At 38.8% G+C, this 20,184-nt stretch overlaps 1 protein-coding gene across 1 annotated transcript in view; it reads right to left on the bottom strand.

Moving 5' to 3' along the window:
• Window positions 1-11,507, bottom strand: part of LOC128822294 (interleukin-6 receptor subunit beta-like) — a 29,498-nt gene extending 17,991 nt beyond the window's left edge. Inside the window, exons 1-5 of the mRNA XM_054003985.1 lie at window positions 11,465-11,507; window positions 11,166-11,216; window positions 8,523-8,634; window positions 5,120-5,286; window positions 4,021-4,160 (exon numbers count right to left, since the gene is read on the bottom strand). Of these exons, the coding sequence (XP_053859960.1) occupies window positions 4,021-4,160; window positions 5,120-5,286; window positions 8,523-8,634; window positions 11,166-11,216; window positions 11,465-11,507 (513 nt within the window). The remainder of the gene's footprint in view (window positions 1-4,020; window positions 4,161-5,119; window positions 5,287-8,522; window positions 8,635-11,165; window positions 11,217-11,464) is intronic.
• Window positions 11,508-20,184: the final 8,677 nt, after the last annotated feature.

The following is a 20,184-nucleotide window of genomic DNA, read 5'->3' as shown; positions in this document are numbered from 1 at the left end:
TTTATTTCCTGTAATCCTGATTAAGTGATAACCACTATCAGCTGTCATATTAGATGTGTCTGGACCAGCATCTGGCTCAAAGTCATTTCGGGGCAGACAGATAACAGCATGAAAGACAAGGGCTGATTTTAACAGTTCATCCACCTACTCATAGTGCTGATTAAGACTCAACTCAAGTCAGCTTTGGAAGAAACTAATATTTGAAGAGAGAATGCATATATGTCTTTAAGTGTCTCATCTTACCCTTTAAATAGTGGATAGCCCACAGCCTCTTGAGCTCTCCTGCACAGCAGTGGGCTATACAACGGGATCTCTTGAGTAAGGACACTTCTTAACCTCTGAAGGTTAGTCCTCAAGGATGAGAAAGTATTCATCTCATCAGATACTTGTTAAGTGAATTGGAAATTAATACACTGAAAATTTAAAATCTCATTTAAGTGATACAAAGGATTAATTGTGCACATATAATCCTTTAGACAACTGTTGACCAGGTCTGGGACTAAGTCTGGATCCAGAAGCAACTAGACTTGCAGGGGCTCTGAGAAGCATTTTAGAATGCAAGGGGAGCCTTTTTTAACTATCATGACCCAATTAAAAGGTCTCCCTCACAGTTCTGTCTGACTCTGTGCTCTGTGAAGTAATCATGCGTTCCTTGCCATCTACTCCTGTTAAGCCCCTGCCACGTTTACTATCAAACTTTGCTAGATTTCTGTTTTATATCAATAAATATAACTTCTTTCTTATGAGTGAAGGGTATTACCCTGTCCATGACAACTTCATATAATTTTTTGGTTGGTCGCAGAAAAATCCCACTACCCACAATATTACAGAAAGACTCCAAACAAGAGGGAAGTGGAATTGATTTAAAACCCAAATGTTAAATTGCATTACACATACATTTATCCTACTTGTGACAAACACTAGCTTTATACATCCTTTGTGCACGTATGGCCATACTCACTTATTCATCTGCAAGCTTAGCCTATGTTTATTTTATTAATAGATTACAGCCTAATTCATAGCATCAGCTGGGACCTGGGAGATCATGAATATTCATAACCTGTAGTCTTCACTCATTTTTGTCACTCAGTGGATGTCTCTACTAGTCCCTCACAGTACTCATGTGACTCTTCCATCTCCCCTGACTCCAAAACCTGCAGAGCATGCATTTGTACTGCTCTTACCCCTCTATTCTTCCACATGCCATGTGCCAGACTGTCTGCACGTGGTTGTCTATCTATTTGCACTACTGGGTGGGCTATGCATGGGTAACTGGCTGCCGCAGGATGGTCTAGGACTTGTATGCAAGTGAACAAGGGGACCTTTCCAAGACCTGAATGTTCTTTGTATTGAGATGAAACATTTCTTACATGGTCCTCTCAAAGTAACTCTTCTGAAGTGGCTAAATAAACCAGCAGTCAGCTACAAGAGAAATAGGAACAGTCTTCTGAGACAAAAGGAAGAACAAGAGAGATTTTTGTAGTAAAAAGGAAGCAAAGAGGCTCCTGAGTAAGCAGAATTTCCCAAGAAGTGGGGACTGTTGCTATTTAAACAGTTTTCTTCTTTTCCTTGATAAATGCATATTTAAAACCTGATTAACACATATAAAAGTAACAGAGCTTGTAAAACAGGCAATTTCAGGGACTTTGTGATACAAATCATGCTTATGTGCTTGCCTGCTGGAGAAGCCTTTGCTTGATATGCTGGATGGGAAGGGGCAGGATAAGCAGCCATTGCTTCTGCATACAGATATTATTGAAATTATGACTCATTTTTGATCTGCATATTCCTTTTAATTTTGTACTGCCCTGTTGCTGTGGTATATTGCATGTCCTAAAACGCAACTGGAACTGATCTTGTGTCTCACAACATCCTTCTCTCCAAATTGGATAGTGATGGATTTGATGGGTAAACTGTGACGTGGATTGGGAAGTGGTTGGATGGTTGCATCCGGAGGGTAGTGGACAATGGCTCAGAACCCCATTGGACATCAGTGACAAGATGTGTCCATCAGGGGTCCATAGTGGGTGTTACCAATGTTATTTAATATCTTCAGTAATGACTTAAAGGGGTCAAGTGCACCCTATGTGAATTTGCAGATGACCCCAGGCTGAGCAGTGCTGTTGGCACTCCTGCCAGATGGGATGCCATCTAGAGAGACCTGGACCGGCTCCAGAGGTGGACCATGGGAATCTCATGAGGTTTAACAAGGCCATGTGCAAGGTGCTACACCTGGGTCAGAGCAACCCTGGTACCAGCACAGGCTGGGGATGGGCAGATCACAGCAGCCCTGCCCAGAAGGACTTGGGGGTGCTGGGGGATGAGAGGCTGGACCTGACCCAGCCATGGGCACTCACAGCCCAGAAAGCCACACGTGTCCTGGGCTGCATCCAGAGCAGTGTGGGCAGCAGGGCCAGGGAGGGGATTCTGCCCCTCTGCTCTGCTCTGCTGAGACCCCACCAGCTCTGGGGTTGTTACTGAACAGTCCTGTAAGAAGACATCTATGCAGCAGTGAAGGAAGGTGCTGGAAATTCTTTTAAATTTAGCACAATAGAGCATGACCCCTATATTCGTTGTTAGTGCTTAATTTTGTACATACAGTGCTTAGTACAAATACCAGAGAATAATGTGGTCTTGTGCTAATTCCCTACATCTGTGACTAATAAATTTGTTCCAGTTAATGCTTTCTTGTTTACTTCTGTGATTTAATATGTACTAACTAATATCTCAGTTTTGACAATAAGGATTGTGTGTCAGAGCAAAGAATCATAAAAGAAGTACATTATGACCTGATAACATAGTTGAGATACTCCCAAGGAAAAAAGATTCTTCAGAAGATGTGGAACCATATCCAAAGAAGTTGAAATAATCGGCATATATGCAGGTTTTCAGGAAACATGAAAATACAATAGTTTCAGGAATATAACCTGGTCTCTGAGGTTACTGGGCATGTATGCTTTGAAGAGAATTATACATGCATTCAGTACTGCTAATGAAATAATGTTGGCTTCCTAGTCACCATCATAACACATATTATGGAGAGTTTATTTCCCAGTTTTCAGGGACAGGGTCCCCAGCACAGGCAGGACATGGACCTGTTAGAATGAATCCAAAGGAGGGCCAGCAAATCAGTGGGATGGAGTACCTCTCCTGTGAAGAAAGGCTGAGAGAATTGGGATTGTTCAGTCTGGAAAAGAGAAGGCTTTGGGGAGGTGTTATTGTTGCCTTCCAGTACCTCAAGAGAACTGACAGAAAAGATGGGGCAAGACTATTCCCAAGAGCATGTAGTGACAAGACAACGGGCAATGGCTGTACACTGAAAGAGAGTAGGTTTAGATTAGGTATGAGGAAGAAATTCTTCTCTGTGAGGGTGGTGAGGCACTGGAACAGGGAAGCTGTGCATGTTCCATCTCTGGAAGTGTTAAGGCCAATTTGGATGAGGCACCCCGGTCTACTGTAGTGTGGCCCTGTACATGGCAGGGCTCATTGGAACTAGGCTGGTTGGAACCTTCTAACCCAAACCATTCTATGATTCTATGACTGTATTACAGGAAAATTATTTCTCTTCAAAGAAGAAAATCTGGAATACTTACACAAACCAAAAGTGTGTAAAGTATGAATTATTACCTCAAAAAACAAAGCAACCTGATCTCTAATCTGTTTGAAAATGTAATGATACCAGCTAAAAGAGCAATATTGTAAATATTGTAAATTTGGATCTTTTACATGGCATTTCTGATATTCAGCTCTTGCATCACAGGTAGTTGTAATGTCTCACTGGTAGGTTAATGAACCAGATAACATGCTATTCTATTTTACTTTGTTTAAAGCTACTATTCCTTCTTTCCCAAACATTTCATGATTTTTTAGAACTAAACTAAGGTGTCTTAGTGGGATCTGCCTACAAAGTGACTCCTTGCTATGCTGCCTTGCAATCCTTGTGCTGCATACAATATGTGCAGCTGAGCTGATATTGAGGCACCTTATATTCGCATGAAATTGTCATCTGGAAGTACTTACCAGTGTCCATGGAGCAGATTCTGTGAGTGCCTCTCTGTATCTCAGCTCATATGGTGTATGAGCCTTTGGCAGGTCCCACTTTATTATTAATTGGTTTGTGATCTGATAAGCATTTATGTTAGATGGTGACAAGCACTTTCCTAAAATGGGGGAGATACAGTCATTAAAAATGCAAGAGAAGCAGGAAAGTTTTGGTAATTACATCCGTTGAGTGTGGCCTATAAAATTAAAAGACTTGGCACACAATATTGAATGATGTGAGACTTCAAAACACCATGGAAATGAATAATTACTAAATCTTTATGACATCAACAAAATACAGTTGTTTGTAAGGACCCTGGGGAGCATCCCCTAAGTGAAGGTGCTACAGTTGTTCCTCTTGCCTTTCTTTTGTGAATGCTTCTACTGATTTCAGGAACACTCTTCTTCTAAGCAGTTACTATTCTGAGTGAGGCTAAAAGGCAAAATCAAAATGTCAAAAGTAGCTGTAATCATGAATTGTATAAAAAAATATCCAGAATATCTTTACATTTCAGTAAGGGCAAATATACTTTAATCCTCCTCTCCAATAAACACAATGTGGCCAAAAGTCTTCAGTAAAGATTATACTATTGATAATTTAGGTTGTACTGGTAGTAACTCCCAGCAGTGAGAAGCATTGGTTTTTCTTTGACCTGAGTTGTCTGAGCAGGTGAGGTTTTGAGAAGCTCTTAACATCAGTTACAATTCTAATGACCTATATCAAGGATTCCTGAGTTACAGAGTGCTGAGTCAATCTGCTCTTTGTAAACCAATACAAAGAAATTCAGAAAACCATCGAAGAGAGTGCAGAAAGCTGGTACACAAATATTACTATATATTTTTCTGGATAAGAATATGAAATATTCCAGCAAAATATTTAAAGTAAAACCCTCCTCCCATAAAACATTATAGGCTTCTGTTATTAACTTCATTCAAAGTCAAACTCAAACTGCATCTTAGCTCTCTGAATCAGTTAAAATAACAGGAGTGTTTTGGGAGCTGAAATTTTGGAAATAATCTTTAAAGAATACAGCTTTAGCTGGGCACTGCAGTAACACAACTTGTGAAGACGCTGTACCTGCTTTGCTTGGTAAAACTGAGATATTCTTTCCTTTTGCACATATGTGATGGGCATAATTCACTGCTATCCAAATGGTTGCAAATCTCTCAATGTAGAGATTCTTTCGTTCTATTGTGATGGAAGGTGACGATGTGTTTCGCTGAAAAGGTTTACGTATTTGGTTCCTTCAGAGAAAAGGAAGCAGAATGAAAAACATTTTATTGGATTATAGCTATTCTTTCCTCCCCTGCCCAAGAAAGCAAAATTATAGCAATTTATAGCTTTCCAGATACTTCTACACATAATTCCACATCTGGAAATCTTGAAGGTTCACCTTGAGCAGTTTGAAATAGCAAGATTAATTCCAGCACCTCAGCAACCCTAGCAAATTTAAATATGCAAATCCTTGTATTGTGTGGTGGAGAACTGTTGAATTCCTTAAACTTTTAAGGCATAGCATGATACAACAAGATCTGTATGACCTTCTTTCTACTCACAGTAGGATCTATAGAGCATTTTGAAAGTAGAAAATTAGGTTAGAAATTACTTCATAAAGCCTCATCTCTTATAACAGGGGTACCCAAATTCCTTTTGAACAGCAAAATTTTCCAGTTATGTGCATCTAAATTACCATAAAGTTATGAAGCCTCTTATGAGTTATATGCCTATCTTCTGACTTCTGTTCCTGCAAGTTGGCAGAGTTTGATGGAAATATTTAAATGTCACCTGAGTCCTCAGCCCTGTAGATTTCTCCTGGTATACCTAATACACATAGCACAGAAAATCTGACAGTTTTAATGCCTTACATCCAGCTTTGCTGCCTATTTTTTTTCTTGTCTCTCTCATTTAGTCTCTGCCACAGGACAGAATTTTCCAAGGTTGAAATTCTGCAAGTTCAGTGCTCTTAAAGAGAGGGGCTAGCATACTAATTGCCTACCTATGCATTTCAAGTATTAAATTACACACATCATGATTCAATATTTAATACCTAAAAAAAACTGCTTGAAGGTTTTCCTGTCTTCTGCTACAGGCTAGATGTGAATCACCCATTAAAATTTCAAAGCATGATTTTGAATTCTTGGTTGGAACTTTTTCTGCGGGAGTGTTTGTCTTTAATCTTTTTCTTCCTGACAACTTAATCACAAGGAGCAAGGACAAAGAACTATTACAATGTCAAACTGATGTTACATGCAGGAAGGGGCAAGGTAAAAGCCCTTCCTCTTCTAGGCAAGGTAAAAGCCTTTCACATGTGGTTTTTTTTCTTTTCTTTTAACCCAACAGAGGCAGAAATAGTAAGCTTGTCTTCAAGACCACCAGGTGGAAGCTTAGGAGACTGAGGTTAAAGTCCTGACTGACTTGGAAACATCAACACCTCTGCCAGGGAATTGTCTCCCTCGTCCCCCACTAACATCCTCTTTCATTCTTTTGTCTGTCTTGTCTGTTCATGACATCAACCCTGCAGCCTGGGAACAACACAGTCTGGTTTTGGCTTATGACTTTAAGAGCAAGTAGCTTAAAAATATTTCAACTGATAACATCTCTTCAGAAACAGAGCTGTTTCATAGATATTTCTGCCCTTCCAAAAAATTGGTGTTCCTTGAAGTTCCAAGAGTCATGACAGCAAATGCAGTGGAATTTGGTGCTTATTGCAAATTGGCGCCTGCTGCTACCTCCAGTGAAAAAATATTGAAGGCGATGGAGGGAGTAATCTCAGCCTTGAGGTGGTTGCTTTGCTCCTGTGCAATGTGAAGATGATCACCCTGGGGAATTTCCCAGTGTGGTGACATTTTCTTAGCTTTAGGAGATATTTCTAACCACAGCTCATTTTTAATGACAAGGGGTGGTTATGTGGCCAAAAAATCAGCAATGAATATCAGAATTTACCTATGGTATACAGTGTTGTACTCTACGAACCCTATGATACGGTCTCATGGCGAAGATCATGTCTTCTGATCTTACATTTCTATTTCTGAACATGCCCCTAATCTCATGGGAGATTCCAAATATCTAGATATAAAATGAGGAAATTCAATTTTGTAATGCAGCTGCAACTGAAGATACTGTATTTTAGGTAATCAGTTCAAAATTAACCCTACAAGTTCATTCCATCAGCTAAACCACTACTTGATAATTCAGAATTACCAGAAAGTATGCTACATCTGACATCTCCTTGGGTACATGCTATAGCAAAATACATAATACATAAAATAAAAGCTTAGTGTCTGTTTTTGTTTGAATGTTTTGTTTTAATTTTTTTTTTTACCTTAAATACATCTGTGTTGAATAGTCAATAAAAGTCAATAGCTGCAAATAAAGGTAATTGAGTAAGCTGATCTTTGGTAATAATGCTTTAAACAGTACGTTGGAGGCATGGTAAGATGTATAACGACTTTGTATTGGGTTTGCATGGCAAGGTTTTGGGAGCAAGGGAGCAAATTGCTAAAGAGGTGGTTTCTGAGAAGCTGCAATAAGCTTTCCCATGTACAACAAAGCCAGTTCTAGCTGGGCTAACAGGACAGACCTGCTGCTGGCCAAGGCTGAGCCCATGGTGGTAGCGCCTCTGGGATAATGCATTTAAAAGGGGGAAAAAACTACTGTACAACAGCAGCTGGCAGAGAGGAATGAGAACATGTGGGAACAGCAGAGAGCAGCCCACACTGCAGCAGGTTTGCAGGGCTTGTGAGCACATGAGGGACCTGCTTTGGAGCAGGCTGCTCTTGAAAAGCTGGCACCCCATGGAAGGTACCTACACTGGAGCAGTTAAAGAAGAAATGGAGCCCCATGGGAAGCATTCATGTTGGAGTTAATGATGGACTGTGGGAGTTCATGTCTCCTATAGGAGGATTCTCATGCTGGACCAGAGGAAGAATCAGAAGAGAAAAGAAGTGACAGGCACAACATGTGATGGACTGACCACAATCCCATTTCCCATCCCCCCACAATGCTGGGGTGGAGGAGGCAAAGAATTCAGTTAAGACCAGTAAGAAGAAAAGAATGGGGGTGGGAGGCAGAGAAGGGGAAGGTGTTTCAAGTTTTAACTATATTTCTCATTACTCTACTCTGAATTGAATGTTAATAAATTAAATTAATTTTCCCAGGCCATGTCTGTTTTGCCCATGACAGTAATTGCTGAGAGACCTCTTCCCGTTCTTATCTCAACCTATGATTTGTCATATTTCCTCTGCCCTGTTGGGAGGACTAGAACGGCTTTTGTGATGTCTAGCCAAAATCAACCTACCACTCTCTTACCAAGCTCTTACAAATCAATAGGTGTTGATGAGAAGTGATGAAAGGTATTGACTAGCCTTGTGTAATAACCTATAAAGTGATGAAATACACTGGAACAAAACTCCAGCAGATGGGAACCACATCTAACTGCAATAAGAGCTTTTTGTTTTCTGAGATAACTTTTCAGACTTACCATTTTAAGTATACAGTATAATTAACTGTATTTGCAGCACTAGGTACTGGCAGCCAGGTACAGGTTAGATCCTCATTTAATTCTTTGTAACACACCAATTCATTGTCCCAATCTGAAAGATGAAAACATGGGCACTGAAAAAGACCTATCACAGGCAACCATTAACTGACTCAAAGGGACTATGAGTAATGAAATCAAATACAAACCAGGCTAGAACTGGTTGACTAGATCCCAGAATTGCTTCAAAACCATCAATCTCTATCTGAAGTTCAGAACTACACACTATTGCTGGATAAAAACAATATTACTTTTAAACTGCCAGCTTCATAAAGAATGCATTATAAAACAGGAGGAGTATAAGTTCATATATAAAATTACCTGTTATTAATTTTTTTAAAGAGAAATATGGGGATTTTTTGCAACTGAACATACCCTTTTTCAGTTGATGTGAAAGTAAGCACTGATGACATTATTAAACAAACTTGGTTTTTGTCTTTAGTAATTAAGTTTATGTCAGTATTTCAAAAATCTCTTAACAAAAATACTAATGACAAAATATGACTGTTGTTCTTCTTTTGCTTTGTGTCTTACTGTCTGAACTATTAGTTCAGAAGAATCAGTCATGGTGTCTCAAAGTCCTTTCAGAAGGACTCAGATTTTTTGTTGTTTTTGTTCAAGAAAGTAGACAAGGATCTCAACAGGAATGGGATGATTAAGCTAAATATTTCCTGATGAGTAGAGTCACACGTCCTTCCTACTGTTAGGTCTAGCAAGTTGCCAATAGGCCTATCAATCTTGAATAGGAAATGTTTTGCTATAAGTAAATATGAATATGTCTGGAGCTAGTGTTGCAGCATAGTTATGGTATCTCATAACCTAGGTTATGAGTTAAAAGATCAGTTCTCTTTTCCTCATTTCTTCCTACAGCCTGAGTTATAAAGTATCCTTGGCATTCTTTTAATCATTGAGATGGAAAATGCATACTGAAGTTTAAAGGTGTTTTGGAAAAAGAAGTGTGTCAAATGAGTATAGCACTGACTTTAATATCCTCACCTTACGACACTTATTTTCTCATACTAAATGAATAATGCTTTTCTAATAAACTATGCTGCACCAGTTCGGGTGTGTACAGTTTCCTTTCAGGAAGGTGGAGATTATGTCTTCCTTATTTCCATTGCAATGTGAAATATTACAGAAGTCTTTGCTTTTCTAGTCTGGCCACCAAACCACATCTTGGCCTCCTCACCCATGAACACAGTGTCTGTCAACAACAGGGAAAACAGCAACAGCTCTCACATTCTTCTTCTGTTTTACTTTGAATTAAACCTTACACTTACTTAGTGTTTCTTTATTGTTGTTTTGAAAAAACACCTGAAAACACAATCTTTTTGGAACTGCTGTTATACTTCATGTCAATACATTGGTAATACACTGCTCCTGACACTATTTGAAATAAGAGTTCTATTAACTCAGATCCACATGGTGTCTACCATGTGCCAGACCTGTCTCTGCTTACAGAGAAACAGTGGTTGTATTGTTCCTCATGCTCTAAGTTTTGCAAAATCCCCCGGTCTTTCTCTACAAGATTATGGTATTAAAGCAGACAAAGAAAAAATAGTAGATTTCGTGTGTAGAAATAGTGTACTAGCTCACCTAACACCCCAGTGTATCCTCCCACTTCCAATATACTGAAATTCTACATTACTTTGTCCAGATGAATATAATGAATCTTGCACACTTTTGTTTTCACTTGTCCTGTTTGTGGATATTATGCACATGCACATTAATTTTTATTCTAGTGCTTTCTTTGTTCTACTGTACACCTTAATGTACACCTTAATATGCATATTAATAATTCTTCCCAGACCTAGCATAGTACCAGAGCTGTATCACAACTGTGCTCCAAGAGCTATGCAAAGAAAGAAAAAAATTCCTTTGCTCTAAAGAAAACATAGTTCAGTTTCTCCACTTAAAAAAAAAAAAAAAAAATTCAAACCAACAAACAACCCCAAACCACTTACCTTTATTTTTTTTCACTCTAGAACTTTCTGTTTTTCTTCCTGAGCATCTGGTTTTCTCACTAATGATTTAGTGGAGCTTAGTCTGGCAAGTTAATTGCAAGGACTAGAAAATTATTCATGGCTAATTTCAGAAGAACACAGTCCTCCAGCAAATGTCTTGCCCTGTGTACTCAAAAACCTGTCATCTCTGCTATGCCTTTTAGCAAGTAGGACAATCCTGACCACAATAAATCCAGCACAAAGTACATCAGATGACCACCCACTGCTCTGTAATACTATCTATCAAATGTGTTGTACTGTTCCTTCTTGCCATCATCAGTAATTTCCCAGTTAAATGGAAAGCAGAGATATCTATCACACATAAACATTAGAGGATTCGTGGTCTTTTGGAACGGCAGCTGTTTGTGACGCGCTGGCTGGGTGCTTACAGCGTGCGGGTTAGCCCGGGCGCCCTGCCATCACGCAGACACACCTGCCCGTGCTGTTCTGGCCGGGTTTTCCTTTTGGGAAAGGCGGGCGTGCTTTTAGGGGCGATGCTTCCGAGCGCCGGCGGAAGCCCTCAGCAGCGCTCATCGCCAGCCGGAGCCCGGGCACCGCGCCGGGACCCGAGCGTTCCACCCACCTGGTAGCTGCCGGCAGAACGGAGAGTCCCAGTCTGTGCAGCGGCAGGAATCTGGGGAGCACAAGGAGGAAGGGGAAAAAAAGAAAAAAGGAAAAAAAAAAAGAAGAACAAGGGGGAAAAAAAGAGGAATTGTTGGTCAAGACAACCGCTAAAGAAACAGGAAAAATGTTGCTGGTGGTTGCTTCTCCTACTCACAGAATTTAATTCGGTCGTTATTTTCTTCATACAGCCCCATCCTTGAGTAACATTAAGGATTTTTAATGTTTGTAAGCGGCAGTAAGCTGTATATGAAAACTCACCTCTGATAAGTAAAAAGATAGCTGCCAGCAGAGAGTTCTTCATCTTCTCTGTAAAGAAGCGTAATGATTACCATCAACATTACACTGTCTTCAGTCTATTTTCACACTTCCTTTTCAAACTTCCTATTCATTTTAACACCTATCCTGCTACTGGCTGAACAAAAGTAATACATTTATCAATGACAATGGGAAGGACACTTGAGTTCTGTGTTATTAATTATACTTACAAGATCCTAAAAATCTTTCTGGAAAACAGGAACTATCTATCCTGGATTTTGTAATCACTCACTGTGAGATTCTTGACGGTGTCTGCAGTATCAGCAGTGCAACCTGAATTAAGCTTATAGGTACTTCTAACTCCTTTGAAAACCCTAACTGTCACTGCAAATTAGAGCTATTCATATCAGTAAAAAGGAAGTCAAGGTGATTGACTGAGTCTAATATGAATTCTTGTATACTGTAGAAATAATAGCAGCAGAAGACTCTAACTTGTCTTCACTTTCTGACTTCTTTTATCTTTCAATGTAATTTCCCTACCTCAAAGATGCTGTATCTACATTGCTGGTACCTACACCAGGGCCCTAAAACAGACAAAAATCACCATAGCTGTAAATCAGATGTTTGCTCCACATCATTAATTCAGAGAATATTCTGAACATAAAAGCCAGCAGACACATAACAGCTGTTACTCTTACAGCAGTAAAGGGAAATTTTCAGAAAATTTTGCTACTCTGGAAAATTTCCCTTCTGGGCTTAGACAGCTGCTATCAGAGACTGGATCCAGACTTACCTGGAGATAGGCAAATGATTAACTTATCTTGGCAACCATGGTAAATTTCAGGTTGAGTATTGAATAGAAAAAAAAAATGTCTGTTTAAAATTAATCACTTTCCTAAAGAGAGAGGCATGCTTCTCAGCATGGTCTGCAGTAGGAGTGGGTGACTAATGCAACAACCATGTCTTATCAGATTTTATGAAGAGCACAGTCATGAAAGGCAAGTGATCAAGGAATTCTGAGTGCTACAGGGGCTTTCCTAGCCACAAATTCATTGGTCTCAGGAGTAAGCTCCAAAATGCTGAAGGGTGGCAGATTCAATGTATCCCTTCAGGATCACAGCCCCTGTTATCTGAGAGATCCTTTGCCTTGGCAAAGGAAAATTTGCCAAAAATTTGCCTTGCCAATACTTCCAACAAGGAATAGCCAAGAGGATAGTGTCAATTGATGATCATAAGGAGAAACTGAAAAAGTAAAAATGCAAGTCATATGTGATAGATTTTGACAGTGGGCTTGAAGATCCAGAGACTCAGAATAGTGTAGAAGTCAAGAGACGGAGAAAACTTTAACAGCTATACGTATTGGTTTGATGTGCTCGGTATAATCACACTCAAAACAACCTATCCTAAATTAAAACCATGTAAGTAACTCAGTGCAAGAGCAGGACTGGATTTAGTGTGAACAGAATTAGGACAGAGCATACTGGAGAGAAATAAACCAAATGAAGCAAGTCCATATCATCTTTGCTGGAGGTGTAGGTCTCAGTATAAATGCCACTGCAATTTGAAGAAAAAAAGTTAATTCTAACAAGCACAGAAAATACATTACTAGTCCAAACAGCAGAAGAGATATAATCTTGAAAACTGGAATTTCACATTTGACTGAGTGTTGCCCTGATTTTTAAAAGTGTTAAGTTTTCCTTTATAGTTCTTTTGAAAGTTTTAAAGTTCTCATAAAACTTCTTTAGCCTCCTGATAATGTTTACATATTTCTAGTGGAGTTCTCACACACTGTTCATGTAAATAATGATTGTTTTGCATTCTTCTTTGTGGGAGGAGAGAATTGATAGACTCTTGGTTTGACCAGTGTGGTTGGAGAGGTGGTAATTCCATCCTCCAATCCATGGTCATCTCTGGAATTTTATAAATCCCAGATGTTCAAATAAAACTTTCTCTTTTTTTCTCTTTTGAACTTACAAAGCTTTTGTGTACTCATTTCTGTCCAATAGCGACAACTGAGGCCAAGTTTTTACTATGGTTTAGCTAACAAGTTACTGTATGTTTAATGTATAGCAAAAGATAAATTATATTTGAGGTAAAATTTGCATAGAATCACTTTTTCAAATGTTTAATATTTCAGATTTTTTCACCACTATGAACTTCTGTGAGAATTGTAAATGCCTGAAATTTACCTGTTAATTCAGATGAGAATAAATTATGCCATCTTCTATGATATGTTTTAAAGTGCAGAATGACTGCAGGATACTTCCAGCTTTACATCACTTTGACCTACATGCTTTATTAGACCTAGGTTTATGCATCATTCTTGATGAGGTCCTCCATGAGCACTTTCTCCTGTCATTTCCTTATATAAGTTCTGCAGTAAAAGACACAGCAGCCTCCCGGTCTCTCCACAATGTAGACTTGAAATCAATGAACCTTTCCATTTAGACTGAATTAGACAATGTAAATTAATATAAATCCCACATCCTTCTCTGTTCCCTTCTCCAAGATGATCTGTTAAATCTTGCTCTTTAAAGGGAAAACAATCTCTGAAGACAGGCAGGCGCAGCCAGGAAAATGCCACTGGCCCCTTCGTCCTGCTCTGCTCCTGTGGAGCTACAGCTCCTGCTGCACATCATGGGAGGACTGGTCAAGCCATGAACTTCTGAGTGCATTTTTTGCAGGTCAGCCATGTGCCCATGAATGCTAATGAACCAGAAAGGGTCTGAAATGTTGTTTGTTGGGAATTTTAACCATGTCCCAAGACAGTTTGTGATATGTGTAACCAGCAACCTTGTCACAGTGCATTCAGGTCCTGGTGGGCAAATGAAGCAGAATGCAGACTGCAGAGATACCACATCAGGAGAGGCATATTGCATTTCTACTTGAAGTCTTACCTTGTCTGAAATACAAACTGGTGAGGTCTTCATTGTCTCCTGGTTGAATCAGCATGTGGTTTTTGTAGCTTGCTGTTTCTTTGATAAACAGCTCCAATTGACTAGAGGTGATTTCTTTCAGGCATTTTGTAGCAAATTCAATACTGCAGCAATTTCAAATTCAGTTTTTGCTGCTTAGTAGTACATACTAGGATCATGTATCTTTCCTTTATGGATCTAAAGTAGAGTCATACAATTTTTACACATTATTTCTCATATAACTGCTTCCAATGAGCAGACCACCAGGTCTGTAAATATCTGACAGATTTTTACAGATTGGCTTTGTTTTCCAGACAAATACATAAATATCTGAATTCAGTGAGCAAATCTCATATGATCTTTGTGGAAAGAAAAATTCCCACTCAGCCCTCACCTATAACCCCTAGGGGAAATTTGTTGTGTCAGGGAGAGTCTCTACCATGAACATTTTCATCCTTTCTGAGTTCAAGTTACATTATGAAACAGCTTACCTTTCAAACAATTCTATATTATCTTAATGAAAATCACATTTTTTTACCCTAACACATCAGCTAGTCAGGGGCCATAATAAAGTGCCAATGAGAGATCTGCCCTGGAGATTTAAAAACTTCCAATTACAGATGAAGCATAAATGTGCCTGAATAGACTAGACACACAACACAGAATGCAAAAAAATCCCAGAGATTTATATATTGGGGTGAAGATTCCATAGAAGAAAAAAGAATTAAGACAAATGTAGACTAAATTCCGCTTATATTAGACAGGTCTGGGGTCTCACCAGTACCACATTATTGACAGTGATGTGGTACAGGGTTTTGCCTAGTGCATCAGTTAGAACATTTATGAGAGTCAAGGTGGTATGATCAGATGAGACTGGTAACTTCTCTTTACTACTGCATCACAGTTAGTGCTACAGGCTTGTCTGTGGGATAATGGGAGAAAATTATCACTGTGGTAGTTCAGACCAGTGGTTTGAAAACAGAGTTCACTTACATAGTGGCTGAGCTGTGTGCAGAACCAGAGTCTTAAGTATTGGGATTTGACTTGCAAAGAAGATTTTCTGCTAGATCACCTTGGAGCACATCTTATTGATCAGTTTTAGTGGTCTCTGACTGCTCTGAAAATACAGCATAAGAATCTGCTTCAATTGACATACATTGTCTCTTCCTGTGCAGCCAAGAGGAGAAACAAGGATCATCCTTAACTTTCTTCATCACATTTAAGTCTTCATTAAATGCTTGTAAGTACTTTAAATGCACAAGTGGATGAAAACGAATATAAGCCTTCTTCCTTACTATCCTGTTTGGTTTACCTAGCAGGCTTGCAACTGCTACAGGGAGTTATTTTGGGATATGTGATGTGGAACCAAAGAGAATTTGACAAAAGCTTGTCTGTACTCTTCCTATACACAGTTTCGGAAGCAATCTTTATCTTTTTAAATCTACAGGAAGGCTGCATTGTTTGTTTTTATGTGTTTTTGTTTGGCCTTTTTTTTTCTTTAATGCCTGTGTTTTAATCTCTGAGGCAAGGAGATATAAATATCTTAGTTACCTTTCTTTTTGATTTTCCCCCTGGGATTACTCCTGGACAAAGAAATGCTTGCCAATGAAACACAACTATTGTAGAAAGCATGTTTGAAGAAAGTCCAGGAAAGTAGTATGAAGTTGTTCACCTAGCACAAGGCAAAAGGTGAATTTTTAAGGGTAGTATTCTGTGTTCATGGTATTTTATCCTACTATTTCCACCTTAATAACAGTGAATGTATTTGCACTGCTAGTTTCAGATTTTCTCATTTTAATTTTTGTCTCAGAATTTTATCCAGCATAACTGGTCTGCCAAGTCACTAGCTTTTCTTAATTTAAAAGTTTTCAAGTATATTTCCTGACTTAGAACGAAGTGATTTAAAGATAGTAATTATGGTTAGCTGAGTTCTGAGAGTCTGTATGTATGCCCACTTGTGGCTTTACAACTCTTGGCCATTTTTTTTTCCTTCAGCTATTATTACACAATAGATAACCTGGGGAAATTTTTTTTTTGAGGCACCATTTAATTATCTATCCAAAATTGTTTCAGTCATCTTAAAATAATTCACAAATAGCTATTTGCTGTTCATGTGTAGAATAGAAAGCCAGGGAGGGGCAAGATTTGTCAAACAAATAATAATGTAATGATTCTTATTCGCCCCTGTATCTTCCAGAGTTCAGTGATTCCAAAGATTGCTCAGAAAGTGGGATGCCGTAAACTTAGTTTGACTGTAGGAGGGCCTTGCTCATGAGACTAACCACTATTATTTAGGACATCCTGGCATGGCCTGTTTTGAACCTCCCATTAAGATTATTCTTACTTTTATATCAATAACAATTGATATACAAAAATCTCTTGAATGAGGATTTCTATCTATTGAGCCATCTCAGTTAAGCTTTTTAACTATTAATTTGAAGCATCACATTACAGCAAGAGCCTCCAAAGAGTGCTCCTATGCAAAACATGTAACTATCCTAGTAGTTAAGGTATACTTTTAACAGCTGAGAAATTTTGATTTATGCTTTGCCTGCATAAGAGCTGAGCTAAACATATTTGCAGCTTCTAATTTTTATTTGCCTGCCTATGGATTACTTGCACAACTGTGATTATGGCTTCTTTTAACTATGGCCTGTCTGTCCATAAATTCTGTCAGCTTGTAGATTTCGTAGCTTATTTGTAATACAGTGTGAATGCTCCCATTCACTCTTAGCCTCCAGCTGAGGTTTGCTGCTAGGAAAACAGAAATACCAGGAATGTCATGGTTGCCTGAAGTTTCTTCCCTGCTACCATTCTTCTCACAATTTCTTTGTGAACTGAACTTGTTCCACTTTAAAGGTAGTTTTTTTAACATCATATCTTATACAAGAGACTACTCCTGAATTTAGCAATTCCTGTTGAGAGTTCCTTCTTTACTCTAAAATATTTCCTTTCATCTCCCATAGTGATTATCAGCCTGTGTTTTGCTAGATTTAAACAAATTATTATTTTCCAGTCTATTATTACACAAAAAAGGTTCAATTTCCCCTCTTATCTCATTAGTCTTTCTCTGTACAGTTTGATTATCTGAGATTTTGCTGCTGATGGAAAGAGAAACACCTGCTTAGGCTGTTGCTTCTGTTGCCCCTATTTTATGTCTCTTTGGCCAAGGGTGCTGTCAAAGTGAAGCCCTCCCACTGACCACAAATAGTCATGCTCAACTCCTACTGAACTGTTAAAGTGTGGTTAGCCATGGAGTGTGACAGCCTGAGTCCAAACTGGCAGGTGTTTTTAGTTTTAACAGTTTTAGGACTTCCTGTCATAGAGGCTGAATTGGATGCTGAGGACTAGAATGGCACTGAGAAGTCTAAGTTTGTAAGTGTGCCACAGAGCCTAGGAGAGGAAGGAGGGCTGGCGTGTGGAATTCTGCAGCATGCAGCAGCATGATGTATCTCTGTAGTGCAGATGCAGAATCCTAAAAGAAGGTGTAGGCAAATCCCTGCTGTTTGACCAATATGAGTTGTGATTTAGAAAATATGAAACATAAAGATCCTAAGGGATGTCTTTGACAAAAAAAAAAGGAAACATTTCAGGCAAAGCTACTGATGATTCCTTATGATGCCATAATGCCAAAATTACCTCTGCAAATTTCCTTCTCCTGTTTTGAAAAATGCAAACTTTTCTTAGGTCTCTCCAGTTAAGAATGTTTAATTAAAACATTTTCTTCTATTTTCTGAGGAAAAGAAATGAACTTAGATCTGTCAAATGGCGACAGATTTACTTAATGGGTTCCCAGCATGAGACTTAAAACAATGTGGTAATGGACATGGTGAAAGTGGCTGCATGAAAGCAAAAGTCTGCATAATTACCATGATGTAAGTTCCCTTCTTTCATGAAGATGGAAAGTTTGTGGAAGGATCATGACAGGAAAATAGGAATCACATTTAGAGTGAAATGACATGCCAAAGAATACACTGAACTGAGGAGGGTATAAGCTCTCTGAAATTTGGGAAGTTTGCATCAAATCTTTGTGGTCTTTTTCTCATTTACATAATGAATAGAGATCAATAGTTTAGAGCTCAGTTTCCTCCTCAGGCACTGGTCCCTGACAATGAAACACTAGTTGATCAATATGTAGACTTCAGCACTCAGCTGAGGAGGATCTGAGAAATATGTAAAGGACAGGCCTTCTGGGTTACAGAAAGGATTGCTGCAAGATGGTGCGGAACTACAGTCAAGAGAAAGGCTTAACTGTAGTTTTGAACTCCCAGATCTGAGCTATTGGCAAAGCCAGAACAAGAGCATGCAGTGCGCTGGGCTGTCTGTGCATGTCTTGCTGGATCTTTCTATTCTCTCCGAATACTTAGAGGTAGATTGATATAAAACATAAAGTAAGCACATTTTCTCAGTAAAACAATGCAAGTACTAAAGGGTCCTATTCTCTGTCATGCATGGCTGTATACAGGCATGTATGGCATGTGTATATACAGGCAAAGCAAATGCTGCATCTTGGGGTCATATGCTGTACAGTGATTCAGGACAAGGGCCATTCATACTTGAGATACATGTATTTGAGAGGTGTGCTTTGGCTTTGGGATTATAAGAGGAATGTGAATGCAGTTTGGTCTCTCTGCCTACCACCCCGTATTTCACCATAGCAGGGCTTTGAACAGGGGAGTGTTCCTGACATCTGGGAAAAGCAGTTGCTGGCAGCCTTTAAGTGTTATGTCATGTAAACAGCCTTGTGGTGTCATGCCCCACCTACCACAGGAGCTTGCTCTGCCGTGGGAAGGAGACACATCAACTCTGAATAGAGGAAAGATAGAGATGGCTTGTTTAGACAAGACCTTGTTTTGCAGAAGCTATGCAGAAGAGAAAAGCTGCTTTATTTGACCCAATTTACTGTGAGCATCACTTTGGTAGTAAAAGAAATAGGAGAATTAATTCCATTCTTAGGTATAAATTCAGTTTTCCAGAAGTGAAACTACGTGAAGACTCTTTCATACAGGAAGAAACAATATTGCAATAAGCAGAGAACAATTTTATTACATTTACCCCTTCTGCCCCAGGCTCTCAAATGAAGTAAGGGGGATTCTGAGTTGCCAGTTCTAGTACTGTTGAAGGCATTTGCAGTTAATATGTTTGTAAACTGGTCAGACTCCAACTTAAAATGTAGGGTTGTTTTTTTTTTTTTTGTTTTTTTTGTTTTTTTTTTTTTTTTTTAATAAGTGTGCATCTTTGAGAGTTATTTGTGAGAAAGTATTTGAGCATTTAGTTTGTTTTATAATTTGGAATAATTTGGAGGCAGAATTTTAAAGGAATAGCCACAAATGAATTTTTGCTTTTCTTATCTAGAAGAAAAGGATGTTCCTTTCATTACAGTGGAATACAATTTTGTAAGACACCTTTATGTTTAATCTCTTGTCTTTGGAGTCATTGTAGCAATGACCCTTGTTCCATGTTTAATGACAGTTCAGAGATCAGCAATATTCTCTTTAAACACAACAGACTCTCTAGATAATAAAAAAGTATTTGAAGCATAATTTCATGCAATCATTCCATCACATAGCTCAATAAAGAAAATTTGAATTTCCTTAATTTTATTATACTGCATTACAGGTGACATCACAAAGGCATAGCACAAGAGGCATTCACAACTCAGTAATTTTTGCTGGGTGTAATGGCCTTTAATGCTTTCTTTTAGTAAGCATGGATAGGTACTGAAATGTAAAATCCGACATATGTCCAATATTTTGCAACAGCTCTTGATGGCCCTCTGCCACTGTTTTCCTCAGTCCCTTCCATTCT

This window comes from Vidua macroura, chromosome Z (genome assembly GCF_024509145.1).
Source record: "Vidua macroura isolate BioBank_ID:100142 chromosome Z, ASM2450914v1, whole genome shotgun sequence".
Classification (NCBI taxonomy): domain Eukaryota; kingdom Metazoa; phylum Chordata; class Aves; order Passeriformes; family Viduidae; genus Vidua; species Vidua macroura.
This window is presented reverse-complemented; position numbering and strand designations above follow the sequence as displayed.